Source organism: Corvus brachyrhynchos, unplaced genomic scaffold (assembly GCF_000691975.1).
Source record: "Corvus brachyrhynchos isolate BGI_N302 unplaced genomic scaffold, ASM69197v1 scaffold126, whole genome shotgun sequence".
NCBI classification, from domain to species: Eukaryota; Metazoa; Chordata; class Aves; order Passeriformes; family Corvidae; genus Corvus; species Corvus brachyrhynchos.
In genome coordinates this window covers 5491590-5514610 of record NW_008239283.1, presented here as the reverse complement: position 1 = coordinate 5514610, position 23021 = coordinate 5491590, and the positions used below count along the sequence as shown (strand labels likewise).

Genomic DNA, 23021 nt, shown 5'->3' with positions numbered 1-23021 from the left:
TCACCACCCACTTTTTCCAGAACAACCCTGCAGGGACAACAAGAGGAGATATGAGAACCAGCTTCTTCCAGCCTCAAATATCAGCCCAGACCCTTCCCTGGACAGATTCCCTGTTCCCCAAGAAGGGCAAGCAGAGGAAACGTTCCTCCTTTCAACTACACAGCTCCCTTTCTCTCCCTGCTTTCCCAAGGAGGCCTTTGGGCTGCTGCTGCCACTGCTCCTCCTGCCATGGGTGCTTTTGAACTCTTCCCTAGTGCCATGGGAAAGCAAGGCCAACATTAAGAGAGCACTGACGTGTTCTCGTCAGGTGTCCTGTTGTGAACCCACTCAGCACCAGCGGTGTCTGGCACTCAGCCTCCCAGGCTTGGTCTCTGCTATAATGAATGAACACTCATTAGCATACCAAAGAAATTACACCTTCACATCACATCATACTACAGACAGAAAGAGTCTTGTCCTAATGCTGTTTACGAACCACATTTCAACTTCTTCACTTGGGATAAACAGCACCTTGCTCTCTGTTTTCCCACTGTGCTGAGGCCTCTTCTTGAAGCACTGAGCTCCTTGAAATCAGCTCAACCCCTGCTCTTCCAATTTGTAATTGCTAAGCTGCTAGCCTACACTCTGGGCTGGGGTTTTTTTTTTTTTTTTTTTTTTTTTTTTTTTTTTTTTTTTTTTTTTTTTTTTTTAAATAAGAAAATGACTGATAGGGACTCAGCTCCTTGCTGGAAAAAATCTGTGCACAACTTTGCTTCCAGCCTCATCTCAGAAAGAAGTTCTTGAAGGAGAAAAATTTAGGATAAAGCACAGCTACAAAATTTGATATGCTCTCTCACAGTGCTCCCTTTAAGCCTAAAAGTTCTGCCTAGATCAACTTTCCACACTGCCTTTTCTTTTGTCTTGCCTAATTCTGATTATACTGGCAAATTACTGTACTTGTTCCTTCATTTGTGGTCCTCACCTTCCTAGATACTTGTATTTTTTGTATGATGTTCTGTATTTTTCATATGCTGTTCTGTAAGACCTCCTTCAAATATTTCACTGGTATTCAGATTCACTGTATTTCCATAAGCAATTCCTACAAAAAAAAAGATAAACTCCCCTGTCCAAGTTCAGTGCAGTTTCCACACCAATTAAAAAACCTGTGACCCCAATACATTTATTGTCTACTACAACCCAAAAGGAAGAACAGTTAACCTGGCAGTGTAAATGCCTTTAACTGTAACAATTTGCGCTCTTTTGAAAAATGAAATATTTTACTGTAACTGCTTATTTCAAATGTGGAATTATATTTAACAATTCTTATCTTATAATGACTATCTGAAGTGTAGGATATAAATTACACACAGGACTGAAAATCCATAAAAAAACATGTAATTCATCATTCTTTTGTGGAAATAACAGAATGATCTGGCTTTCCTGCCTTAGCTGAAAGTTTATTGAATCAAGCACTGGCTGCACTTGTCTCTAAGGTTACCAGTGCACCACTTTATTTTGGAGCGACAGTTCTGATAGAGCAACATATTGCAATAAAATGTCTCTGTGCCTGTCTTCCCAGAGCACTTTTCTTTTTTACCTCTCTCCTAATGGTGCTGAAAACCTTCTCAAGACTGGATTCTACCCATTATTTTATTTGTCCAATCTATGTGCCAGGAAGAGGCTGAGAGGTGGAACAAACCAGAGCACTTCAGGCATGTGCTGTGCTCCATTAGGATTTTGGAGGCATCATTTTATTAAAGGACCTCTTCTGCAGCACTATCCAAGACAAGATATTCTGTCCATGCATTATATGCCCTTACCTTTTTTTTTTCCCCACAGTGAAGCTGGAGCATTTTCAGACCCTGCTGGAGCTGTAATTGCTGCCAGCTGCTCTGTCAGCTGGGTGTGTGGGGTCTGTCACCAAATGCCCTGGCCAAGCTCCCACCCTCACCTCAGACAAACTGGAGAACAGCAAGATGCCCATATTGCTCAGTCATTTTTTAACAATATTCTTCTTATTCCCGAGGCAACAATTTCACACTTTTTCCTATCAATTGTGCTCTTTGATGGACTGAACTCTGGGATTATAGCCCCTCTCCACAGAGAGCTGTGAAGGTTCTGCACTGCCTGAAGGATGGGAACGCCTGCCTGTGCAGGTACCTGCTCCCAATACGAGCACTTTGACATCAGCTGTGCATCAACATCAAAATTCTCTTAGAAGCTGCACTCTCAACTCACTTAGGACACAAAATACATTACAGCAGGAAACATCACTTTCCTTAGGAAAATATTTCCTAAGCATCTCCCTACCAATTATATTCCCTCTGATGCTTTTACCAACCAGAAGCATTTTTTTTTCTATTTTTTCTTTGGTCATGAAATCTAAAAAAGGGCTGTTAGCACTTCATGGGATATTTTAATTAAGAACTGTATATATACATATATCATTTGTGTCCTCATGGGGTATAGGCATTATTAAATCAATTTCATTGCTGTTAAGTTCCACTGAGGTAAAATAGGATATTGGATTTCCAAACTAATTATATGGGAAAAGGGTCTAGTCCCAAGCTTAATGGAAACATTGGACCGCATACACTTAGGTGGTTTAATTTCCTTAATTCCATCCAAACACCTGATCAGCCTAATCTAACAACACTGTAATTTGCAGACATTGGAAAACAAATATTTTACTCACCACTGCACATTTAGGTGCTAAGTTTGTAAGACACCTGTAGTTTTACCACCCCAATGAGCAAATCACTAACACTTGTCATCCACCTACCTCCTTGAAGCTGGGCTCCTTCTCCAATTTCACATCTGAAATTCAACAGACAGAAGTTTAACTATTTTCTTTCTTTCCTTTTCAAAGCTCCAGGTGCCTGGGAAGTTGTGACTCTCCTCAGCCACATCCCAGGAGCTCCCCATTCTCCGTAGCACTCTTGAAATCATCCAGAGGACAAGGACAAGGAATCTTAATGCCACTGAAGATGTTTTGCAGAAGATGCAGCAGTAATACCAGTCAGTTTCTTCCTTCCCTAGAGGCAACTGACTTGCCAGGAGGAGTTACTTGCAGTAAATACAAAACACCAGGACCACTGCACCTTGCCTGTGTAATTTGAAGCTGTGCAGAAGAAAGTGGTATTCAGGATCTTTGGGTCATCCTCCTCTTGCTTCTTTCTTCATCTATTAAACCTGTGAGGAGGGATACGAGGTCACACCTTGTATCCTCTGCATTTTATTAAAGGAGCCAACATTTAATATTCCAAATTTCCAAGGAGAATCTTTGGCTTACGATCAAATAAAAGCTCTTCTGTCTTAAAAGGTGCAATTTCTCAACTAAATGAACCTAACTGACTCCATACTCAAAGTGCCAGAGCTGAGACAACAGAGAGAATAATCTTCACTTTCAGACACGGGGAGATCTACACGTGCCAAAAACTGAGGAACAAGGAGCAGTTGGTTATATCAAATCATAGCAGATGTTAATGAACCAGGTCATAAATAATTCTGTCCTTGCTGCCAAAAGATTAAATAAATTAACTTTTAAAAATAATCAGCCTTTCTTTGTACTCAACAGTCTGGGGAAACTATTCCAATTGACACGCAGTTATGCCTGATTTTGTAATATAATTGAAATTTCAATATGACCTACAGGTTTCATAGATTTTGCAAGTTGTAGTAGCAGAAAAAGGAGAGAGGAATCAAGAAGGTAAAGATAAGCTCTAGCAAGCAGTAAATGGATATGCTGATTCCCTAGCTTTCCATAAATTAATAGGTCTAGTCTAGTAAGTGTCATATTTTAAGGACAGCGGAATCAAACAGAAATTTTTCAGACCCAAAATGTCATCACGGTGCTTAACAATGGATAAGCTACAAAAAGTCTACATTATTTTGTGCTATTTTAGTGCAATGTGTACTAATTCTTGCTCACTCCTGTAGATCGCCTACAGTAATTAACGATTGCCATTAGTTATGTATGCAGACTCCAACAGGTAACCCTGTTCAGTTGTGCTGTAAGTGGAAGGATTATTTCAACAGGTCAGCAAAAGTAAAGCAATGTCCTACACCAAATTCTTCAGTCTAACTAGCAGAGCCTGTATCTGGCAAACACTTTTGCAATATCCGAATTCAACTCATGCATAAAAATACCAGTAAAAGCAATTAATCTGTGTCTGATGCTCACCCTGGTGTACACATGTATATAAAAATACCTGTATTTGTAGGACAGTGTGAGAAATAATGATAACATTAAAAGCATACCACATTTCCACCCAGATTTCCACAGATTTCAGATAACACGCTTTTTAAACGTACCAGTCTTGCCAAAGGCATTCCTACAGAAGGCCATGACCTAGGACACTTCAAAGTCTGGGAAATTGGAGGTGGGATGTTGGGGTACAATAAATAGGGAGTGGGAGCCTGAAACAGAGCTATAGGGGAAGGAGGGAACAGGGTATGGGATCCAAAATCTGGGGTAACACATTTCCCGAGCACTTGCTACTGCTGAGACACAAGCCCTGTTTGCTTCCTTTTGCAGGTAACTAAACACAACTGGATGTGACACACAGCAAACACGAGCATGGAGTGGCTGTTACACAGCAAACACGAGCATGGAGTGGCTGTTCTGCAGAGAAACACCAGCACATTCTGGTGGAATCGGCCTTTTCCTGTATCCTCCACACACCGAGGCCGTGCTCAGAGCGTGCATGCAGCTTGTGTTTCCTTCATGGCCACTTGGCTCCAAGTGGGAAAACCCTGCTCATTGAATTCAGCTGGGTTGGGAACTCATTTACCATGGCTGGTTAGGAGAAGCATCTGTACTGTCAGGTGAGCGTTTATTGAGTGACAGGTGTCATTTATAAAATCACAAACCAGCAGGCCCGGCCAAGAGAAGACTTGAAAGCGCCGCTCCTCCAGAGAAAACAGGAATTGTAAAACCTTGTTTGAATTCTGCTCTTACTTTTTCGTTGTTGTTTTGAGTGACATTACTGCAGTGCACATAGTAGCCCCCATAAATAGATACCCTAACTACACTGTACTATATGTACCCCATAAGTCCTATAAATACCACAAAGCAAAGCCACACTTCGTGGTAACACTGGGACCCAAACAAGGTATCATTGCACATTAAAATTGTATTAAACTAATTGAAAAATAGTTGAACATTGCTAACGAAACAAGAGAAATACTAAACATTAAAAGACAAGAGACTTTTCAGTGTTCCATAAAACCACGCCTTTCAGACAAATTAATTATTTGCATCATAAAAAAAAATCCTAACAGTGAAAGAAAATATTCCAGAAGGAAGTGATGAGTAAAAAAGCTTCAGGTGATTTTTCATTACATTAAAAACAATTCCCATTCTCATAAAATATGCAGAACTTTACATCTTAAATAGTATATTTACCTTCAAAAATTACTTTCTTTTTAATCTTGCAAGAAATTAAACCTTAATTGGGTAGGAAAGTATTTGAAATATATCCAGAAATAAAAAAACTACAGCTATTCTCCTATACGTGGCACAGCATCTGTCAGGAGTTTTCATATACCTTCAGGAAGATATCTCAAATTAAGCCAACACTGTACTTGCTTTCCATGATCAGAGTTAATATTCTGCAGACCCAAACTGGCTGCCTTTTTTATTTCATAGTTTCAATTTCTATTGCTGTACTTCACCCTGGCAAATAAGTGGATGCAGGAGGGGCTCACCCTCTGAATAAATAATAAAATCTAACTTGTCAGATCTTCCTTTGCCTCAAATGAAAAACATTTCATTCCTTTGTGATGCTGTTGAAGATAAACCTTGTTGCAAGAGACTTAATGAGCAGCCTTGGAATAAATCTAATGGTGTGTTCGAGCTACGTCACCACCTTGATGAACATCAGAATTACATCTGAGACCAGATGGGAGGAAAGAAAGATGCACTATACAAAATATGTCTTCATTTGAGGAGTAAAGTATTACTCAGTGGCATTATACATTGTTAATAAACTTTCTTTATGTGAAACTATAATTTAATATTTATGTATCTAATTTACATGTGACAAAGTAGCATATTCTAAAATTAGAGTGTAACCAGCAAACTATTAACTACTATAAACAATACCAAAACACAACTCAAACATATTTTAAGGAAACAATAGATACATTTTGGACTGGGGAATGATTTCAATTGCAGATATTGTTTTAAATACAGCTGTCAATTACATCTTGAAAAAATTTCTTCAAGCTCAAAAAGGTTTTCTGCTTAGGGATTCCTGGGTATATACATAAAGACCAAGAGCACACCACCAAAAAGTCCCCTATTGGTTACTAGTAGGTACAGTAATAATTGTAAATGCTGAAATTGTGTGGGGGAAATAATTTTCAATATCCATGTTATATGATGCACTAGACAATATCCCCTTTGAGCAGAAACTAGAGAAAATATCGTGCCCTTTATTATCTCTGTGGTTTCTTACGTGTAATAGACAGCAGAAGAATTGCACTTATTGTAACATTACAGTGTTAGATTGCAGTTCACCTTTTAGAATATTAGTGGCCAGAATACTTATGATAGGTTGTGCCTTATGCAAAGATGAATAAAGATGTGCACTTAAATTATAAAAAAAAACAAGCAACCACTTACAGAACCAACAGTGAGGCTTAACATAACAAACATGCACTAACCCTACACTTATGCAAAACTAAGTTCTTCCAGGAAACTGTAACCAACTGTTGACCTTCCACAAAGGTAAAGGTTTTGTCCCTTGGTAATATGTTTGGACTTTTTTGTAGTCGAATTCCAGTTTATTAGCTCATTGTCTGTAAATGTGCTGTTCCACTGTGGTCTCCTTTAGCTGCCCTTGAGCTTCTGCAGAATCTGCAATCTTACAGTCACTTTTATTTAAGGTTTTATTGAGCCGCAAAGTAAGTCCCCTTCAATACTACACAAATAGGCTTCCTTATTCATCCTCTTCAGGTTCCTGTGGTAAAATTGGTGTCTCCTCCTTTAAACAAGCTCTAAAAAACCCAAGGATTGTGCTGTAAAGGTGATATTTGCTTTTCTCTGAAGCAATGTTATGACCTTCATCCGGGTAGATCTGGCAGAGGAGAAAGGAAAAAAAGTAAATAGCTTCTAAAGGCTTTTCAAATATTTAGGACTCTAATTTTCTTTCTCTGATCTTCAAAATGTTTTAGATGACAACAGGATGATAACATTAGTTTTATGGCATCAAGGAAAGCTAATAAAACCCAAAGTAAAACTCATTCTCTTGGAATTTGAACTTACATAAAACAACCACTGCAGTGGAATCTGCAGAAGTGAAGAAATTTATATTCTCAGCCATTGTGCTTACAACAGTTTACTCAGCTGGCACTCTCAATAGTGCCTAGGCATCCAAATCCCATTAACATCCATGAGGATTAATTACCTCATGCTTTTAGGGACCTCTCAATATCTCAGCTTCTAAGTGTTTGGCAAAAACCCTTTTTATTCATATTTTTAACTATCTTCCTATCTGGTCCAAAGCCCATCTTCTCTCTCCTAGGGTGGATGTGGGCATTTTTATCTCTTAAATTCCACTGGGGATTTCTCCCAAGTGAGGCTGAGCAAACATTTGCAGGCTGAATGAAGAAATCCAGGCCACCAGACAAGAGACCTGAGGAGGCCTGAGGCAAAAAGCTTCAGCTGCCTCCTCAAAGCCAGGTGATCACAAGGTTGCATGAGAATGGCTCAACAGGGCTCTTCAGGGAGAACTCTGTCATTCTTGCTTCTTCCTCTCTCCACAGGCCTTCACATCCCCTCAGCTGAAACCACAAAGGCAGAAGGAACATTTTCTACATTTGAAGTCCTTTTCCCTTCCTTAAGTGGCACCAACCCCCTTCTTGCCTCCTCCTCCCTGATGTGAGCTCACACACTCCAGTGGAAACTACAGGATCACCTAAAGCCCAGTAAGGTCAAGATTTGCAGAGTCCAGCACCAGGGATATTTGGAGATACTAATTCAATCAAAACCCTCTGCCAGCAGCATCCATATGATCTGGGTGGGTCCCATGCAGGTCCATACCTTGGCTGAGGCTCTGTCATGTTCTTTCAATGAATTTAAACGTTGAAAATAAGGGGAAATTACTCTCATGTGACCCAATACCATTTTACGTAAAAAGGGACCCAAAGTAGTGACATCCCCGTGTTATAAAGAACGCCTATGGATTCCAGAGCACTTTGTATAAAATTGTAGGATAACAGGAGGAAAAAAGAAAGATGAGAGAGAGGAGGAAGAGCCCAGGAGAATGACAAGATGATATAGCTCCTGATGTCCATACCAACAGTGAGGAAAATGGGATTAACCAGAGTTCTAACTGCAAACTGAGGTAATACCACTGTGTTGTGGTAGAGAGGGTCCTTTGCAGTGAAGAAATAGCAACAGGAAGTTAAATGTTCAACTGTGTTTATAGGAAAAGTCACAGGTGCACATACCTGCATAGTGTAATTAGCCCCAGCTTTTATTAGACGCTTAATTAGTTCTGCTGAATGCTGGAAGTGAACTTTAGCTGCAAGAAAACATTTGATATTATTAGAAACAGCTACATTAATATGAAATACTTATCTGTTACACAACTTTGGCTGGAAATATTTCCAGGCTCTGTAATTACTGGATCTGAAGCTGACTATCTTTAAGGCCAGCCCCACCAGCAACAGGGTGTTACAGCAGAGGTTTTGGAGAAGGAGCTGGAAGCCCCAAGGGAAGCCACACTTTCCACACACTTTGTGAGGACTGCTCTGCTTACCTTTGATTTACACACACTGTGATAGCTTAGAGATGTGAAAAACCATTCTGTGTGAACATTGTGGCATTTTATAATTTGCTTGAAGGAAAGCACACTGAATTCTCTATTGCTTGCACAGGGTCATTACAGCCCACACTTCTTTAGGTAATGGACTTTCTGGAACCTACCAGTAACCTGAGTTTTGTGTGGCAAAACCATTATTACCATGTCCTAACTCTGCAGAGTTTAGGCTGTGGGTGGGCTGGGCAGTGTCACTGGATGTGGTATCGAGCAAGGGCAGCAGGCAGTCAGACTCCCAGGCCAGAGCACCCTGCTTTGCTCAGACATCTATCAAAGTCCCCATTCCCTCCAGTGCTCAGTTCAGAGGGGGAGAAATTGCTGCCTGTTGCAATCAGCAAAGCTTGAGCCTCTCATCCCTTCTCAGTCACCCAGTATATTTTCATCCCTCTCCCCTGTGCTCTGGGGAGAGGCACTGGGCAGTATTTGCACTGCTCTGGTTGCACTTTGGATCTGTAACACAGGTTTGGCAAGCCACACTGGGGTGACAGGCTGGCACTCTGCCAGCTGTGCCTGAGCACTGTCACCTCTGTGAGGCACTTATCACTTCAGACTGAGGAGTAAGAAACCTTGTGTTTTCCCACATCCACCAGAAAATACTGGGAAAGAAGCAGGCATGTCAGTCTGTACAGAGCAGCTGTTTGCATCACTGTAATTTGGGCCTGCATCAAAGCTCATTCTTTAGACTTACTTCAGTTAAGAACGTTCAGAAAAATACACTGCAGTTAAATCTGCAATTACAAATTATCTCAATTGATGAATCTTATGATTCCATCTAAAGTGCTAGAACTTATCCTGCATTACTCATTCTCTGTCTTAATCTACTGCTAAAAGTATTGGTGCTATTAAAAGGTTCTGTGTAGCTTCAGCTTCAGAAGCTTTGGCACTACCTTGTAATTAATTAGATGAAAAGATTAACTTCCCATTTGGAAATGTACTTCACCAGCTGTACTGACAATTCTGCAGAATTTCTATGAATTTAAAACAACATTAAAAATGTATGTTTTTCTATTAATAATTCATATAATACCTTTCACTAGCAACACAGTGGTCCACAAGATTTAAACAAATTAGAACATACAGCACCTAAAAGGTGCAAATCCTCAGCAAAGAAAAGCGTCACCAGTTCAGAGCTAGAAGTGACAGTTGAAACAAAATAAAAAATCCTATCAGAGGGAAAATGAAACTGCAAATGTACTTGCTAGGTGTGTGCCTCATCAGCCCTTGAATGCCTGCCTATTGGACACTTGGACTCCAAATTAGTTGCATCTGTAATCACTTACCATCAGCTGTCCCATGAACTATTAGCAAATCCACTTCTTTTAAACCATGAAGATTGTGTAATACGCTGGATGCCTAGTGAACAAACACACACAAAACTGTAACTGAATTGCATTTTGAGAGTAAAATGGTCATTTTAGGTTACTTGTTTATACAAAATTACCTGATAAGTAATTTCCTCTTTTGATGGAATCCCAAGGTATCTTTCTGAAAAAGCTGATGCTGTAAAAATAAAAAAAACCAAAACAACAGACCTTGTGAATTCCAAGTTATTTCTATTTTAAAACTCATCATTTCTGACCTAGAGTCAGAAGCTATTTAAGCCATGAATTCGAGATGTTCATTTAGAGACACTCAATGTACCATTTTGATGCACCATTTAAACCCACTTTTAAATAGTTAAAAAAAGAAACCAACCAATACCCAACCATCTCTCCTCACAAAATAAAAACCCCAGCCAACAACAGAAAAAACCCAAACCAAAGCACAAGCTAAAACCCAAAGTCTAACAGACCATTAAAGTAATCTGGTCTGGTTTCCTGTGTATCACGGTTCACAGCCTGTGCCCAAAACTTCACATACAGAACCAAATAACCTGTGACTGAATGACAACATGGTTGATATTGTAGGGAATTCACTACTAACCTTAAAAGATTCATTCCTAATTCAAGACTTGATTCATGCTTGTATACCTAAAGGATTCTTAGGAAACTAGTTAAAATGAGGTAAATGACTGCAAAATCAGTGCTGTCAATAATACTGTGCCTATTGTGGGTTCTGGTGAACTCTCCCAGTGTCAGCTTTACTTTCATTTGAAAAACAGACCAAGACAGTGAGGTGAAACCTCATTAATATTGTTGCATTATCTGCCCTTAGTTAAAATAAATGACAGGTATTCTGAATAAACTATCACACAGGTTTAGGGCAGGGAGCACTCACCATATAACTTCATATCTGTGATTGGTGCCACCACAGCTCCACACTTGAAGAGCCGCTCGCTGGATTTGAGGATCATCGATGTAATGTAGCCACCATACCCCTAATAATGGGATTGAGATCTTTGTTAATTTATTTCATTCTACCAAGAATAAAGCTAAAGGCCATTAGCTGCTAATCCAGTGGTACCATTTTTACAGTTTAAGGGTGCATAAATATCTCATTGACCTGGTCATGACCTTTAATCTATGCAGTTAATAATAATGAGTATTGCACATTTCTTCACCATCTCCAAAGCCTAACACATCTCCCCTGGAAGAGTTGACGCGAGAGAGCCATGAAACCTTTGTGAAAGCTTTAACTTGAGACCACAGATTTCCTTGAAATGACACTGGAAATCCATTTCTGTACACCTGTAATCATTCTAGACTCGCAGAAAATGAAATTCTGAATTGTGGCACCTGGGATTGATGATTTTCTCATATATTACGGGTTCCTCAAATTTCTCCACTTGCCATCTTTTTTTCCCTTCATCAGTACTGAAAAATTGGTATTTCTCCACGTATTTTTTGTTGTTGTTGTTTTGTGTTTGGCACAACACTTCAGGAAGATGAAATTATCCCATGACAGGGAAAATATAATGCAAAACACCAGCTGATCCAAAAAAGGATTATGCATCAAGTGCTCACAGTTTTCTCATGGACTTCTACGAATTCTGCCTGCTCCTGTTCTTCATGTCTAAATAGTTAATGAACAGATGATTTCTGTGGAAGAATGGTAATATTTGACAACCTTTTAACCTTATTTAAGAAATGTAAGCAAAGAGGACTGTTCTTTGGAATCAATCCATAGTAAATGGGAATTGGACACACTGAAGAAAATACCAAGTAAGAGCTGGATTTTCAAGGGAGCGGGAGGAACTGAGTTATTCCTTTCCCATAGAAATTTCAGCCCAGGAGGCCAAGAGCCATCCAGATCTGTTCATGTGCAGGAGGAGATTTCACCTAAGACAGAATTTCTGAGTGGGCACCTGTAACTTACATAACTCAAAGAGTTTAAGAGAATAGCAACTTTCCTCTGCCTCTGGGTTTTCTCTGCTTTTACTTTTGCTTAATATTCTGTTTGTGTCTTGCCCAGTAGCTCCACAGCACAATTTTAATCCAAGGATAGGTATTGCCAGGTTATCTACTATTTATTCCATGTTTTCATTACGAGCTTGTTTAATTCTCCTGGGAGCTTCTTCCCTTTGTGCATGTGCCCTTGCTACCAGCCAGGCTTTCCAGGACAAAAACACTACAGAGCAAATTTTTTTAGAAATTCTTAGAAGCATTTCACAGCGACATTGCTATTCCATACATCCTGATGCACGAACACGTGGAGCCTCCCTCATCTGCTGGGTTTCTGGGGTTACAGCCTAATTGCCACATTTTCAAGAAAGATGTTGGCTGTAGAATTGCAAAGCATTTTAAAACTCTCTTTTCACTTCCATGAATAAAACCACAAACTACATGGAACCACACTTGGCTGTCTACCAGTTCAGAAAGGCCCTTGGATCGTGCATCACTCGGGCTTGCAGCCCCCACAGAGATAAGCAAGGGGGCATTGGCAGAGTGCCTGGCAATTTCCCTCACTGTGCCCTTCTGGACAGTCTTGTTACCCTTGTGCCTCAATGACATCACCGATTGTGACAAGAATTTTACTTCTGTGTAGTTCTGAAACCTCTTAAAGAGCTCCCTGAAAGTGTGCATAAGTCCAGCTTTATGAGATCAGCATTAAGCCATTCCAAAGTCAGCTTCTTTTCAAGCAAAGTGCATATTCTGTTTTCATCAGTAAGGCAATTTAATGCATAGAAAGAAAAAAAAATGTTTCCCTATCACGTTCTTGTACGTGATAAAAAAGAAATTAGTTTTAAAGTAGATTTATAATTGACTCTAAAACAAGCAAAGTGGAGGAAAATACAATTAACCCAAAGAAACTGTTAAACAGGCTTTATCATTAATTATAAAACTGACTTTTAAATTTTATGATTTTTTTTTTCTTTTGACAGTAAAAAAACAACTCTGAAATGTTAACTTGGAAAGAAGAAATTTCCCTGAATTCAAAGCAGTGTTGAAAGCTTATTGAATTTCTCGCTCTTCCCTCCTCAACACTTCTCTCAGAAAATAAATGCAGGAACATGGTATTCAATGATATTTCATGCAAGAAAAGAAAATTGGGGGTAGGCCTTGGCAGACATGTAAGCCGTGGTAACATGCATGCTCTTCAGTAACTGGCTCATCACATCACTCTTAGGAAAAAAGGTACTGATGAATCTCTGTCAGAAAACAAGCGGGAATTTTCAAGTAGCAATGAAAAGAACTTCTGAAGTCAAAACCAAGCAATTGTGGATGCTTAGGGATTTCAATCCACAAAAAGTTTTTTCAATCATTTGGGAAGAGGATATAGAGAATTTTTGATGCTTCTATACATGTGTCTTTCATATACACTGGTAACAGGCATTAAAACCTGAATAGAAATGTGTGCCATGATCACCTGGTGGATGAAATTGGCCCTGCTTGCACATCCTCAGCTGGAAAATCTCTGGTTGCCCCCCTACAACCCAAATACTGATTTTGACCTGCCTGAAATTCTTGCAGTGATGGTTTCTTCAGCTCAAGGTATGCAGCAAGAGCTCAGATCTTTGAGGAAGGTCATGTTCATATGAAATGCTAACAGCAGTCACTAACATTAGCCAGTCCTCAAAATGCTACCATGCAGGAGGTAAATGTCAATCTCCTCATCCTGCATCCAGACAGACTGAGACAGGCAGGTTAAATGACTTGCCTGAGGCTGTGCAGCAACTCAGAAGCAGAGTGGGAATGGCAACTAAGGCACTTAATGGTGAAACACATGCTGCTCTTAAAAGCGGTGATTGGGGGGCACTTGATCACGGTTTGTTATTGCTTTGAGCTCAAAAACACAGAACAGCTTCATTTTAAATAAGAAAACTTAAAAAAATTTAAAAGGTTGTGCATGCCAGTTCATAGATGAAGCAGAAGTTGTGTGGTGTTTCTAATTGTTGCTTTTTAATAGACATCAGTAAAATGATGTTTAGCTTGATACTAAAAGTCGAGCCTTTGCCCTGTTGTGTCTCATGCTAGGGGCAATGACATGCACACAGCTGATAAAATAGCTAAGGCAAGATTTCTCACTGGTGCAACAAGGAGCTTGCTGAGAGTAACACAGGGTAGGTGCTCAGCTAAGCTCAGGGGTCAGTAAAAGATTCAGATATAAAACCTGTGTTTTATAGGACAACATTGTCAATTTAACTGCAGCCCAAATATAAAACTGTAAGAAACAAGCTTTCACAAAAAACAAGTCCCTATTAAAAATTTCTAAAGAAAGCAGAATTTTTAAAAAATACTTTTCCCTTCAGATTACGAAATGCAAATAGTGTAATACCATAAAACTGATTTTATTGACTTCAATACCCGTTCTGAGAAAAAATACTGTACAGAACAGACAGTAAACTATAGATGGGTTTTTTCCCCTATTTTAGTAACTGAAATTGTCTTCAGAAAATAGAGAAATATATTTATGAACTGAAAGTACTTTCTTAAAGAATCATGATGATATATCCTGCTATTTTTGCACATTACCTTTCCAAATATGCCCAGTCTCTTAGGATCAATGAAGGGCTGTTTCAGAAGTGATCTGAAAGGAAAAAAAAGTTTCTTTTTTAATTTTTGCAAAGTAAAATGGTGGATTTTACTTCCTGAATATAGTATGTAAAGAACATTACTTGTGCATTAAGGAACTGTCATACATGCAGATCAGGTAGAAGAAGAAATTACATCCATATAAGTAGTACTGCACTGGGAAATGTGATTTACTTCCTAATTCCTTTTTTTATAAGGCAAACAGTTGGTGTTTGGCCCATCTCACCTAATTTAGATATCCGAATTTAAGCATCTTGTCTAAATTATCCCTTTACATCTGTTTTTCAGCTAATGGAGAGAAGAGAGATACCCTTTAGCATTCCTACACATGATGGAAACTTCTCTCAGTCTGGGGAGGATCACTCTTCAGAAATGCCAGGATTTTCCACTCACTAGAGCTTAAATGACTGGCTTTGACCATATGCCTAGCACCAGCTAAAGGAAGATAAAATGAATGGACGTTCCTGAATCTAGATAAATATACAAATAATTAATTCTCTCATCGAGGCCATTAATCCTCTAGGGTGAATTTTATACAGAAAAGACAGAATAACCTGAGGGGAAATATCAGACACATCTTCCTATCCATGGAATGGTTGAAGCATCAACCCCTTTCAAAAGAAGGAGAAAAAGTATCTGACTTAAAATCTGTCTTTCCCTTGGAAAACCCAGAAAAAATCCATCCAGACCTTGGTATGAGGCATTCTGACACGTACACCCTGAGTAAGGAGTGTTGTCAAAGCTACACATGATTACTTCACAGATGGAAATTACTCTTTTCTGCAGCTAGGAGACTTATATCAGTCTGCGAATGATAATGTAAATGAGAAATAAAAGGCATTTGCCCAAATTTTGCTCTCATTTACACCATTAGAACTCCATTTGTTTTGTGTGATTACTCTGGAACTCTGTGGTGGAAATGAGAGCAGTATCCTATGGTACAGACCTAAAATATTGTAACACAAATGCATTTAAACGTTAATGTGCACAGCAAGAGATTTACCTACAGAATATATACAAATATGACTTAGCTCAGGTGGCATATTTAGACTGCACAGAGCAGGACAGCTTTATCAAAGAGAAACACCAACACAGAAAAAGCCCCCAAAACACCTCTTTGATTTTTTATTTGCTGTTTGTAATGGAAGGATTGTGGTTTCAAAATTTGCAACTGCATTAAGAAACAAACATGAACAATGCAGAGAAAACAGTCTGGGCAGTTTTAGCTCAAATGCTCATTCATCCAGGTGGGGGCAGGGTGAAAGAGAAGAGTTTGCACATACGTACTCTACGGCTGCTATTTGGTCCTTCACTTCCACTGATCCTAAGCAGCGGTGGACCTCCTGTAGGATCTTGAGGCCTTGAAATCCACTCCCTCTGCCATCGAATCGAGCTACGATGACATTATCAGAGTTGACAAGCACTGAGTCCCAGTCAATGTGAAACTTATCTGTAACCAACTGGCTGCCTGGAGCTTCATCACTGCAAATACCAACACACCAGACACAAACGAAGACTATTGACAATGTGATGCACTGTGCCGAGCTCTGATATTTCATTTAACCTGTGTGGCAGAGTTCAGTCGGTTATGCAACCCTGCTGAGCTACTGTCACTTCCATCAATACCATCCCATTAGAGCTGCAAGCCCTGCAGCAAAATAATTTCTTTAACTTTATAACCACTATGCTGCGGGGCTGCCAATACCTGAATACACTTTGTTGAAGGACACAGAAAATTAAAGCAGTTCGTGCTGCTTATAATAAAGTGAAGAAAAAACCCCAAACATAATCACTAATGGCTAGCTCAGCTCTGAGAAGGCTCATGCAGAATTTGTAAAGTCGCTCTGAACACACAAAAAGGTAAATTCATTCAGCACCCTGATTACCATTCTGTAGGATATATAATACTATTAAGAAGGATGTCATCTTAGAAAACAAAAATAATTGCATTATTGTATCCTTGAATGGATTTTTTGAAATAGAGTACAAAGAAGACTAAAGTATACACTAGAGAAAATTGTATTTTCTCCATCCAAATTCATAGCAAGAAATGGATGCAGGCAGGAGTGATAAGTCTATTTTATGACCAAAAAAAAAAAAGGTGGTTTACAGCACAAAAGGTGAAATAGAATTGGAGAATGCAGTTTCTAGAAAAACAGTAAGATTTTCCATTGAAGTCAAATACACTATTTTCCTTACAAAGAAAATAAAATGTCAGTTTTAAAAGGGAAGTTTGTCATTATTTTCCCCCAAGATAAACACAGAATAAAAGAGCAGGCTACCATGAAGTTGTACAAAATGCAAAATAGTTCTATGCCGGCTGCATCTGCCAGAATAGAATGCAAATTAAAATGTAAAAGTGTCTGTGCTGGCTGTATGGAAATTAAATTGGATGGTCTGTGGGAAAATCCTGTCTAAGGTGAATGAAAGATGAAGACAGAAATTATTATTTTGCCAAATAGACTTAGGTAAACCCTGGGGAAGAAAGAGACAAAATATCCTACACTAAGTATTGTCTTTTATATACAATAACGTGCTGATTCAGTATCTGGCTTTGGCTGCGGATAACACAGACCATCCTCAAGGTAATCACTCAGTTAATTAGCAAGCATATAATGAACACATGTGTTCTCAAATTCAGTCAGATCTATCTATTTAGTTGCTATATCATGTACTGAAATCAGGATTACTTGGTTACAGACTCAGCCACAACACGTTATGCTTGATTTACATTATCTTGTGCATCAGGTTTATACTTGGTTTACAGAAAGAAAAGAAGGGCATTTTTTTGGTGTGTTTAATCAATTCAGTTGTGATTACACTGATTGCTAACAATGTGAAGCAATGAGTTTGGAAATACTGTCAAGTGAGCTCTGCAGAAAACACATGATTCAGGAAGTATATAATCATTATTATTTGCAATAAGGAGCAGAACAATACTTCCAATTTCTGCTCATTGCATAGAGCAAGCTTTTCAGAAGCACTACACATTGACACAGATGTTTTCACAAAGTATTTATCATTACTTCCAATAATAGGAGCCTCAGATCAGTTACAATTATTTGTAAATTCTTCCAACTTTGCACAATAATATGCCAGAAATATCCATGTGTGACTAGGTAACTTTTCAACAGATTAACACATTCCACACAAGTGAAAATATCATGAGTCAGCCTCCTTCCCTCCCATCAAATATGAGAACAAAACTAATACACTGTTCACATTGGATTTATACATGTTCTATATCTAAGTTATACATACATCTGGTGTATACAGATATATATATATGTTGTATTTCTAGACACTTAGGAATAGGAGAAGAACCATTACATTTATAAGCTTTTCTCTAAGCCAGAAAGTGCTAACACCAAAAAGTGTTTTAAATCAAAGGTGATACCCTTAGAGAATTTCTTCTATTAAAAAGGAAAAACAAACAGAACCTCAGCAAGTTTCTCAGTGGGTGTGAACTGACAGTGATGGTTTCTCAAGCTCCTTTTAGGAGGTCATAGCTGGGCTACTTTTGGGCTCAGACTTTAAACACTACACGTCATCCAGCCCTGCATGATGGGTTGTTTGATGTATTGCTTTTGGAAGCAATTTTCCAGTGGTTAGTTTATTTCAAGAATGTCCATATAAGTAGTCTGTGATAGGCATTTAAAGCTATTTCCATTGAGGTACATAGCAAAATTCCCAAAAGATCTCTTTACTCTTCAGCAGCCACTATAAAATGATGCTGAGTATCTGAGGTGTGCTTGTGTCCTACAGAGAGAGACAGCATATATTCTAATCACCCTTTAGGCCCCATTCTTACCCTTTTATGTGGGGGCTTCTGCAAAATTCTTATCCTTTACACAAATCTGAACATCATCCTGAGGGCTCTGTAGCAAAGCAAGGCTGGTCCTACAGTGCAGTAACATGCACAGCCTGATTTGGGAAGTTTGTCTTGCTTTTACAGCCATCTCAAAGGTCAGGTTTTGATTTATGCTTATCACTACCCACAGCCTAATTATAATTAACTGTTGTTCAGTGGTACACTCTTCACAGAATTATTTTTTGACCCCACTAGTAAGCCTGGAAGAAAGTCCGTGCCATTGATGCTTAGGTGTAATGCACATACAAAAGTCTTCCCACCCAAGTATGGATGGCCCTGAGGGAATCATGGGCCAGCCAAAGCACTACAGCAAAATCAAAGCCATCACCAAAAAGGGCAAACAAAGCTACAGGCTCTTCAACATCCTCAGGGGCTCCTAAAGGAGCATCATCTCCAGATGCTCAAACGAGAGCAGATGATCCAAATGAAGACCATGCCTGGTTCTTTCTGATTCATTTTTCTTCCACACAAGTGACAGCGCTTGCATTTTCCTTTTTTTCACTCCTGACTTTCAAGGTTCAGAGCCGCCCAGTGTGTCTTTGACAGCAACTACACTGTGATTCCACTGTGGCAGCACAGCTGCTGATGGCTTGGGCATACTGCTGACGTTCAGCATCGTGGTACTGCTTAAACAGGCAGAAACCATCAACAATACACCAATATCAACAGCTCAGTGGGGGGTTTGTGTGCTTCTTGCAAGTCAGTCACACACATCTCAGACTGACTGGAAAAAGGGGCAGCTCATTATAAGTTTATATATTGCTGAAAAGAGGCGAACCTGTTCTTCCAGATTCTATAACCAAAAGCTTAAACTGAAGTCTCTGTTCATGACTTGAGTTACAGCCTACAGGGAATAATGCAGTGTTAGCAGAGAAGCTGCTGTACTCTGAGCAATACTCCTCTGCTAGCATGGCTGCAGCAAAATCTGTTCCATATTTTGCATCATTCGAAAACCAAGTGACAAGATTTTGAATAGGAATTTTAGAAGTTATAGGACTGACCAAGCAGGGGGGGGGAAGACAATTTTAAAAGATGCATGGCAAATAACTGCTGTCATCCCTGCTTAATCTCCAGTGTATGTCTTTTCATTTCTGCAAAACTGTGGATTTGGTGCAGCATATGGAAAAGGTAACTGGACAGCAAATACGTGAGAAAGGCTAAAAACCAAAGAATAAAATCTAAAAAAACAAATATCCTCTTTTTTTTTTATGGTGAAATTGAGTGGGGAAAGATTGTTTTGCAAAACTGGTGCAATAGTAAAATACATTTCCTTCTCAGATTTCACGAGAATCAGTTTCCAAGCACACCCACCATTACTGGTCAAAAATCCGAGAGCCTCAAATAGCCTCAAACATTGAGAAAGAAAAAAAGTTTTTCTCTCTGTTCATATGCCCTGTTCAGACATATCAGACCGCAGCTAAAGACAGACTGTGTGTTTCCATCTCCTCCCTGCAATATGGCCACACAAATTAAAACTCATCACCAGAAGAGATTCCATTATGAGGGTAGAAAACGTGATAGGCAGGACTGAAGCACACAGCATAATAAAATAAAACTGTTATTCTTAAAATATCTTTCTAAAACCCTTGAGGCTGAAGACTTTAAAAATACAATTTTGAGAATGAGAGATGTAACCCTGTAATGAGAAAAGGAGGTGAAGTTTTGAATCTCCTTTTGTTTTTCTACAGAAGATTAAATGAGCACTTTATTAGTGCTTAGTAAGATATGTATTGCTGTGGGGGAAGTGGGAGTAGGGGAAGCTGAAAGAGGACGGATCTCAATGATTCCCCAAGACTTTTGTGTGGACAAGACTGAAGGGAGAGAGCAGATCCATCACTGCCCATAGAACCAGGACTGCTACTGCCAATGAAACAGTTGGAATGAGCCTCCAGTCTATTCATCTTTTAGACTAAGCTAAATGAATCCTCCTCTAGGCCTTGAGAAACATTACAAAGTTCAAAGAATGGGGAAGAAAATCTAAAAGAGAAAAAAAGAAAAGACTCTCCATCAAATAACTTTTATGTAACAGAAACACAAAGGGTCGGTGAAACACTGGCTTGCTCCACAGGGGCAGGATGAATACAGGCAGGAGGTGGATGGCTGGCAAAGCAATTAATGAATCATTCACATGACTTAGGGACCCCCTAAATAGTAAACTTTTCAGCAGTTTTACAGAGGAAAACCTGGCCAAACAAAAGGGATTTCAGGGATGTCCCCCATACAAGCATATTGCAATCAAGTAGTGGAATCTACCAGACATTTTTACACTGTTCCTTCTCCTGCCAGTTAAAATGAGTAATATCCTTTACAAGTGCAAAGGTACACAAGACAGCTGTTAATTGACAGTGTTACTGTGCCTCAGATCTTGAGTATTTCCCAAAACTTGCATTATGCCTCTCTATATTTCTTCTGGTCTTTTAATAGCTTGTTCTTGAAGCTGCAAAAAACGTTCACTTTTCAACCCTACTGTCTTGTCTTGCTATCAGTCCTGAGAGTGCATTCACCGAGGGCATAAACAGGTTTGATTGTCTGTGCAAGGCCTAAAACTTTCATCAGTTCAAAATCAGGTAAACCAACTCCTGCTTATGACCAAAATGTAAGAAAACAAGTAAACAAATAAACGAACAGGAACCTCTTGGAGACAATTCACTGCTACTTTGAAGAATACTTGGGTTTTTTTCCCCCCCTCAAATATCAGGACAATCTTTCCACTGATTCAGTTTTACAATATCCTCTTACATATTGGACAACTTTAAATGGTGTTAAATAATAGATACTGATATTTAAGATACATTATCTACACATCTGAAGGAATGAGGCTAATTACAATCAAAGCAAAATAAAGAATGATTATCAACTCTGATTTTATTACCCAGGTTAAATGCCAAAGTCTTTACTTAATCATTTCCTGTGTGTTACCAAGAAGTGTATCTTCCAACTTTTTTAATGAGTAAGGTGAACCATAATGAGGAAGTCAAGGATCAGAAATTTAAACTTTGATCTTAATTATATAGAAAAGAGGTGGTAATCACTTTTTCAGGCAATTACTGTGCAGCTCTCTAATATACAGCTACACTGTGTGTATTACATCAGAAGGAAACTGAGTGTGAAACATTATCAGTGATTTAGGAGAACAAATGCAAGAAAGGAAAGTATTTTAATCTATTTAACATTTTATGGGCTACTCATCACAATTCTGGAAAGAAAAATAGTGCCAACCAACATAACTGGTTTCTGTATGAGATCTGTTAAATATCCAGCCATCCAGATGGACATAAATTTTAACACAGCAATACAATGAACTACTCTTTGAGCATTGCAGCTTGCTTTGCAGCTGCTAATGGATAAATGTTCACACAATCTTTATGCTGAAGTTTACAGGATAATCAGGTCCTGGTCCTCATGCTGAGCTTGTGTCTACATGGAACTGTACTCAGTTCACACCCCGGTTTCACACCAGGACTGCATTCCACTGGTACAAGCTTCCTTCCACAATTCAGCCTTTACACTCAGGCATCTGGGAACCATGTTCTGGAAGTTCAAATTTACCTGCAGACATCCTTGCATGAATACAGAAGCCTTATGACAGTCACACAGCTTTGAAGTGGCTGCTAGCTTTCAGTGATTTGAAAAAACCCAAATAACAGATTACACCAAACTTCATCTCCATCATAAAGTCACCCACTGCCCTCCTTCCTCCCTCCCTCCCTCCCTCTTTTCTCTTTTCCCTCTTCAAAGTGCACTGCTACTGAGATGGAAAGCAAACCCCACTTCTCTGCTAATACTCCACTTTTCTGTTCTTATATCTTCTGGTTTTGTATTTCTAAGTGCATGTTGCCTGGATCAAGATGTTTCATAGAATCTCCTTTCCAAAAAAAAATGGACATACAATTAAACCAACATTCTTACCAACGACATTGGTAAGCATACATTTTCAAAGGTTTTTCTCTCAACAACTGGAATACAATGATAATCATATAATGGCTGAGAATGTAAGAAAGAAAGCAGGGGCAGCTGAACAGTAGGAAACACAGCACTTGTTATCAGCCACTAATTCTCATCTAACACTGCTGGCAGAAGGAACAGGGTGTTTCTCCATCAGTCCCAACAGTACCACTCTGGGACTCAGAAAAGTCAAGTATCTGGGAAATGATATCATCTGCACAACTAATCAGTGTTCCCTATAAAAGCTACATGTTCTCCTTGGACCTGAATACTTTTCTTTTTTTCTTTGAAAGTAGTACTTCTGATCATGAAATAAACCTTAGGATGTCAGTTTGGAGCTCTGTGGGTCAAGGAATTACCCCCTATACACCCACAGATATCCAATCATTCTTTCTCAAGAGCTAGGCAGAATTTATTAGGCTCAAATAATCATCCCACAAGGGAACCTCCCATAACTTTGTGACAGTTTGCAGTTTTATATTTCAT

At 39.1% G+C, this 23021-nt stretch overlaps 1 protein-coding gene across 2 annotated transcripts in view; it reads right to left on the bottom strand.

The window, feature by feature from the left end:
- Positions 1–4797: 4797 nt before the first annotated feature.
- Positions 4798–23021, bottom strand: part of DPP10 (dipeptidyl peptidase like 10) — a 202751-nt gene continuing 184527 nt past the window's right edge. Inside the window, exons 19-25 of one of the 2 annotated variants that reach the window (XM_008638220.2) lie at positions 16007–16201; positions 14660–14714; positions 11025–11124; positions 10249–10307; positions 10088–10160; positions 8437–8510; positions 4798–7061 (exon numbers count right to left, since the gene is read on the bottom strand). In XM_008638220.2, coding sequence (XP_008636442.1) covers positions 6924–7061; positions 8437–8510; positions 10088–10160; positions 10249–10307; positions 11025–11124; positions 14660–14714; positions 16007–16201 — 694 coding nt within the window. In that variant the 3' untranslated portion in view covers positions 4798–6923. The remainder of the gene's footprint in view (positions 7062–8436; positions 8511–10087; positions 10161–10248; positions 10308–11024; positions 11125–14659; positions 14715–16006; positions 16202–23021) is intronic. The other variant, XM_017740242.1, reaches the window with a different exon arrangement.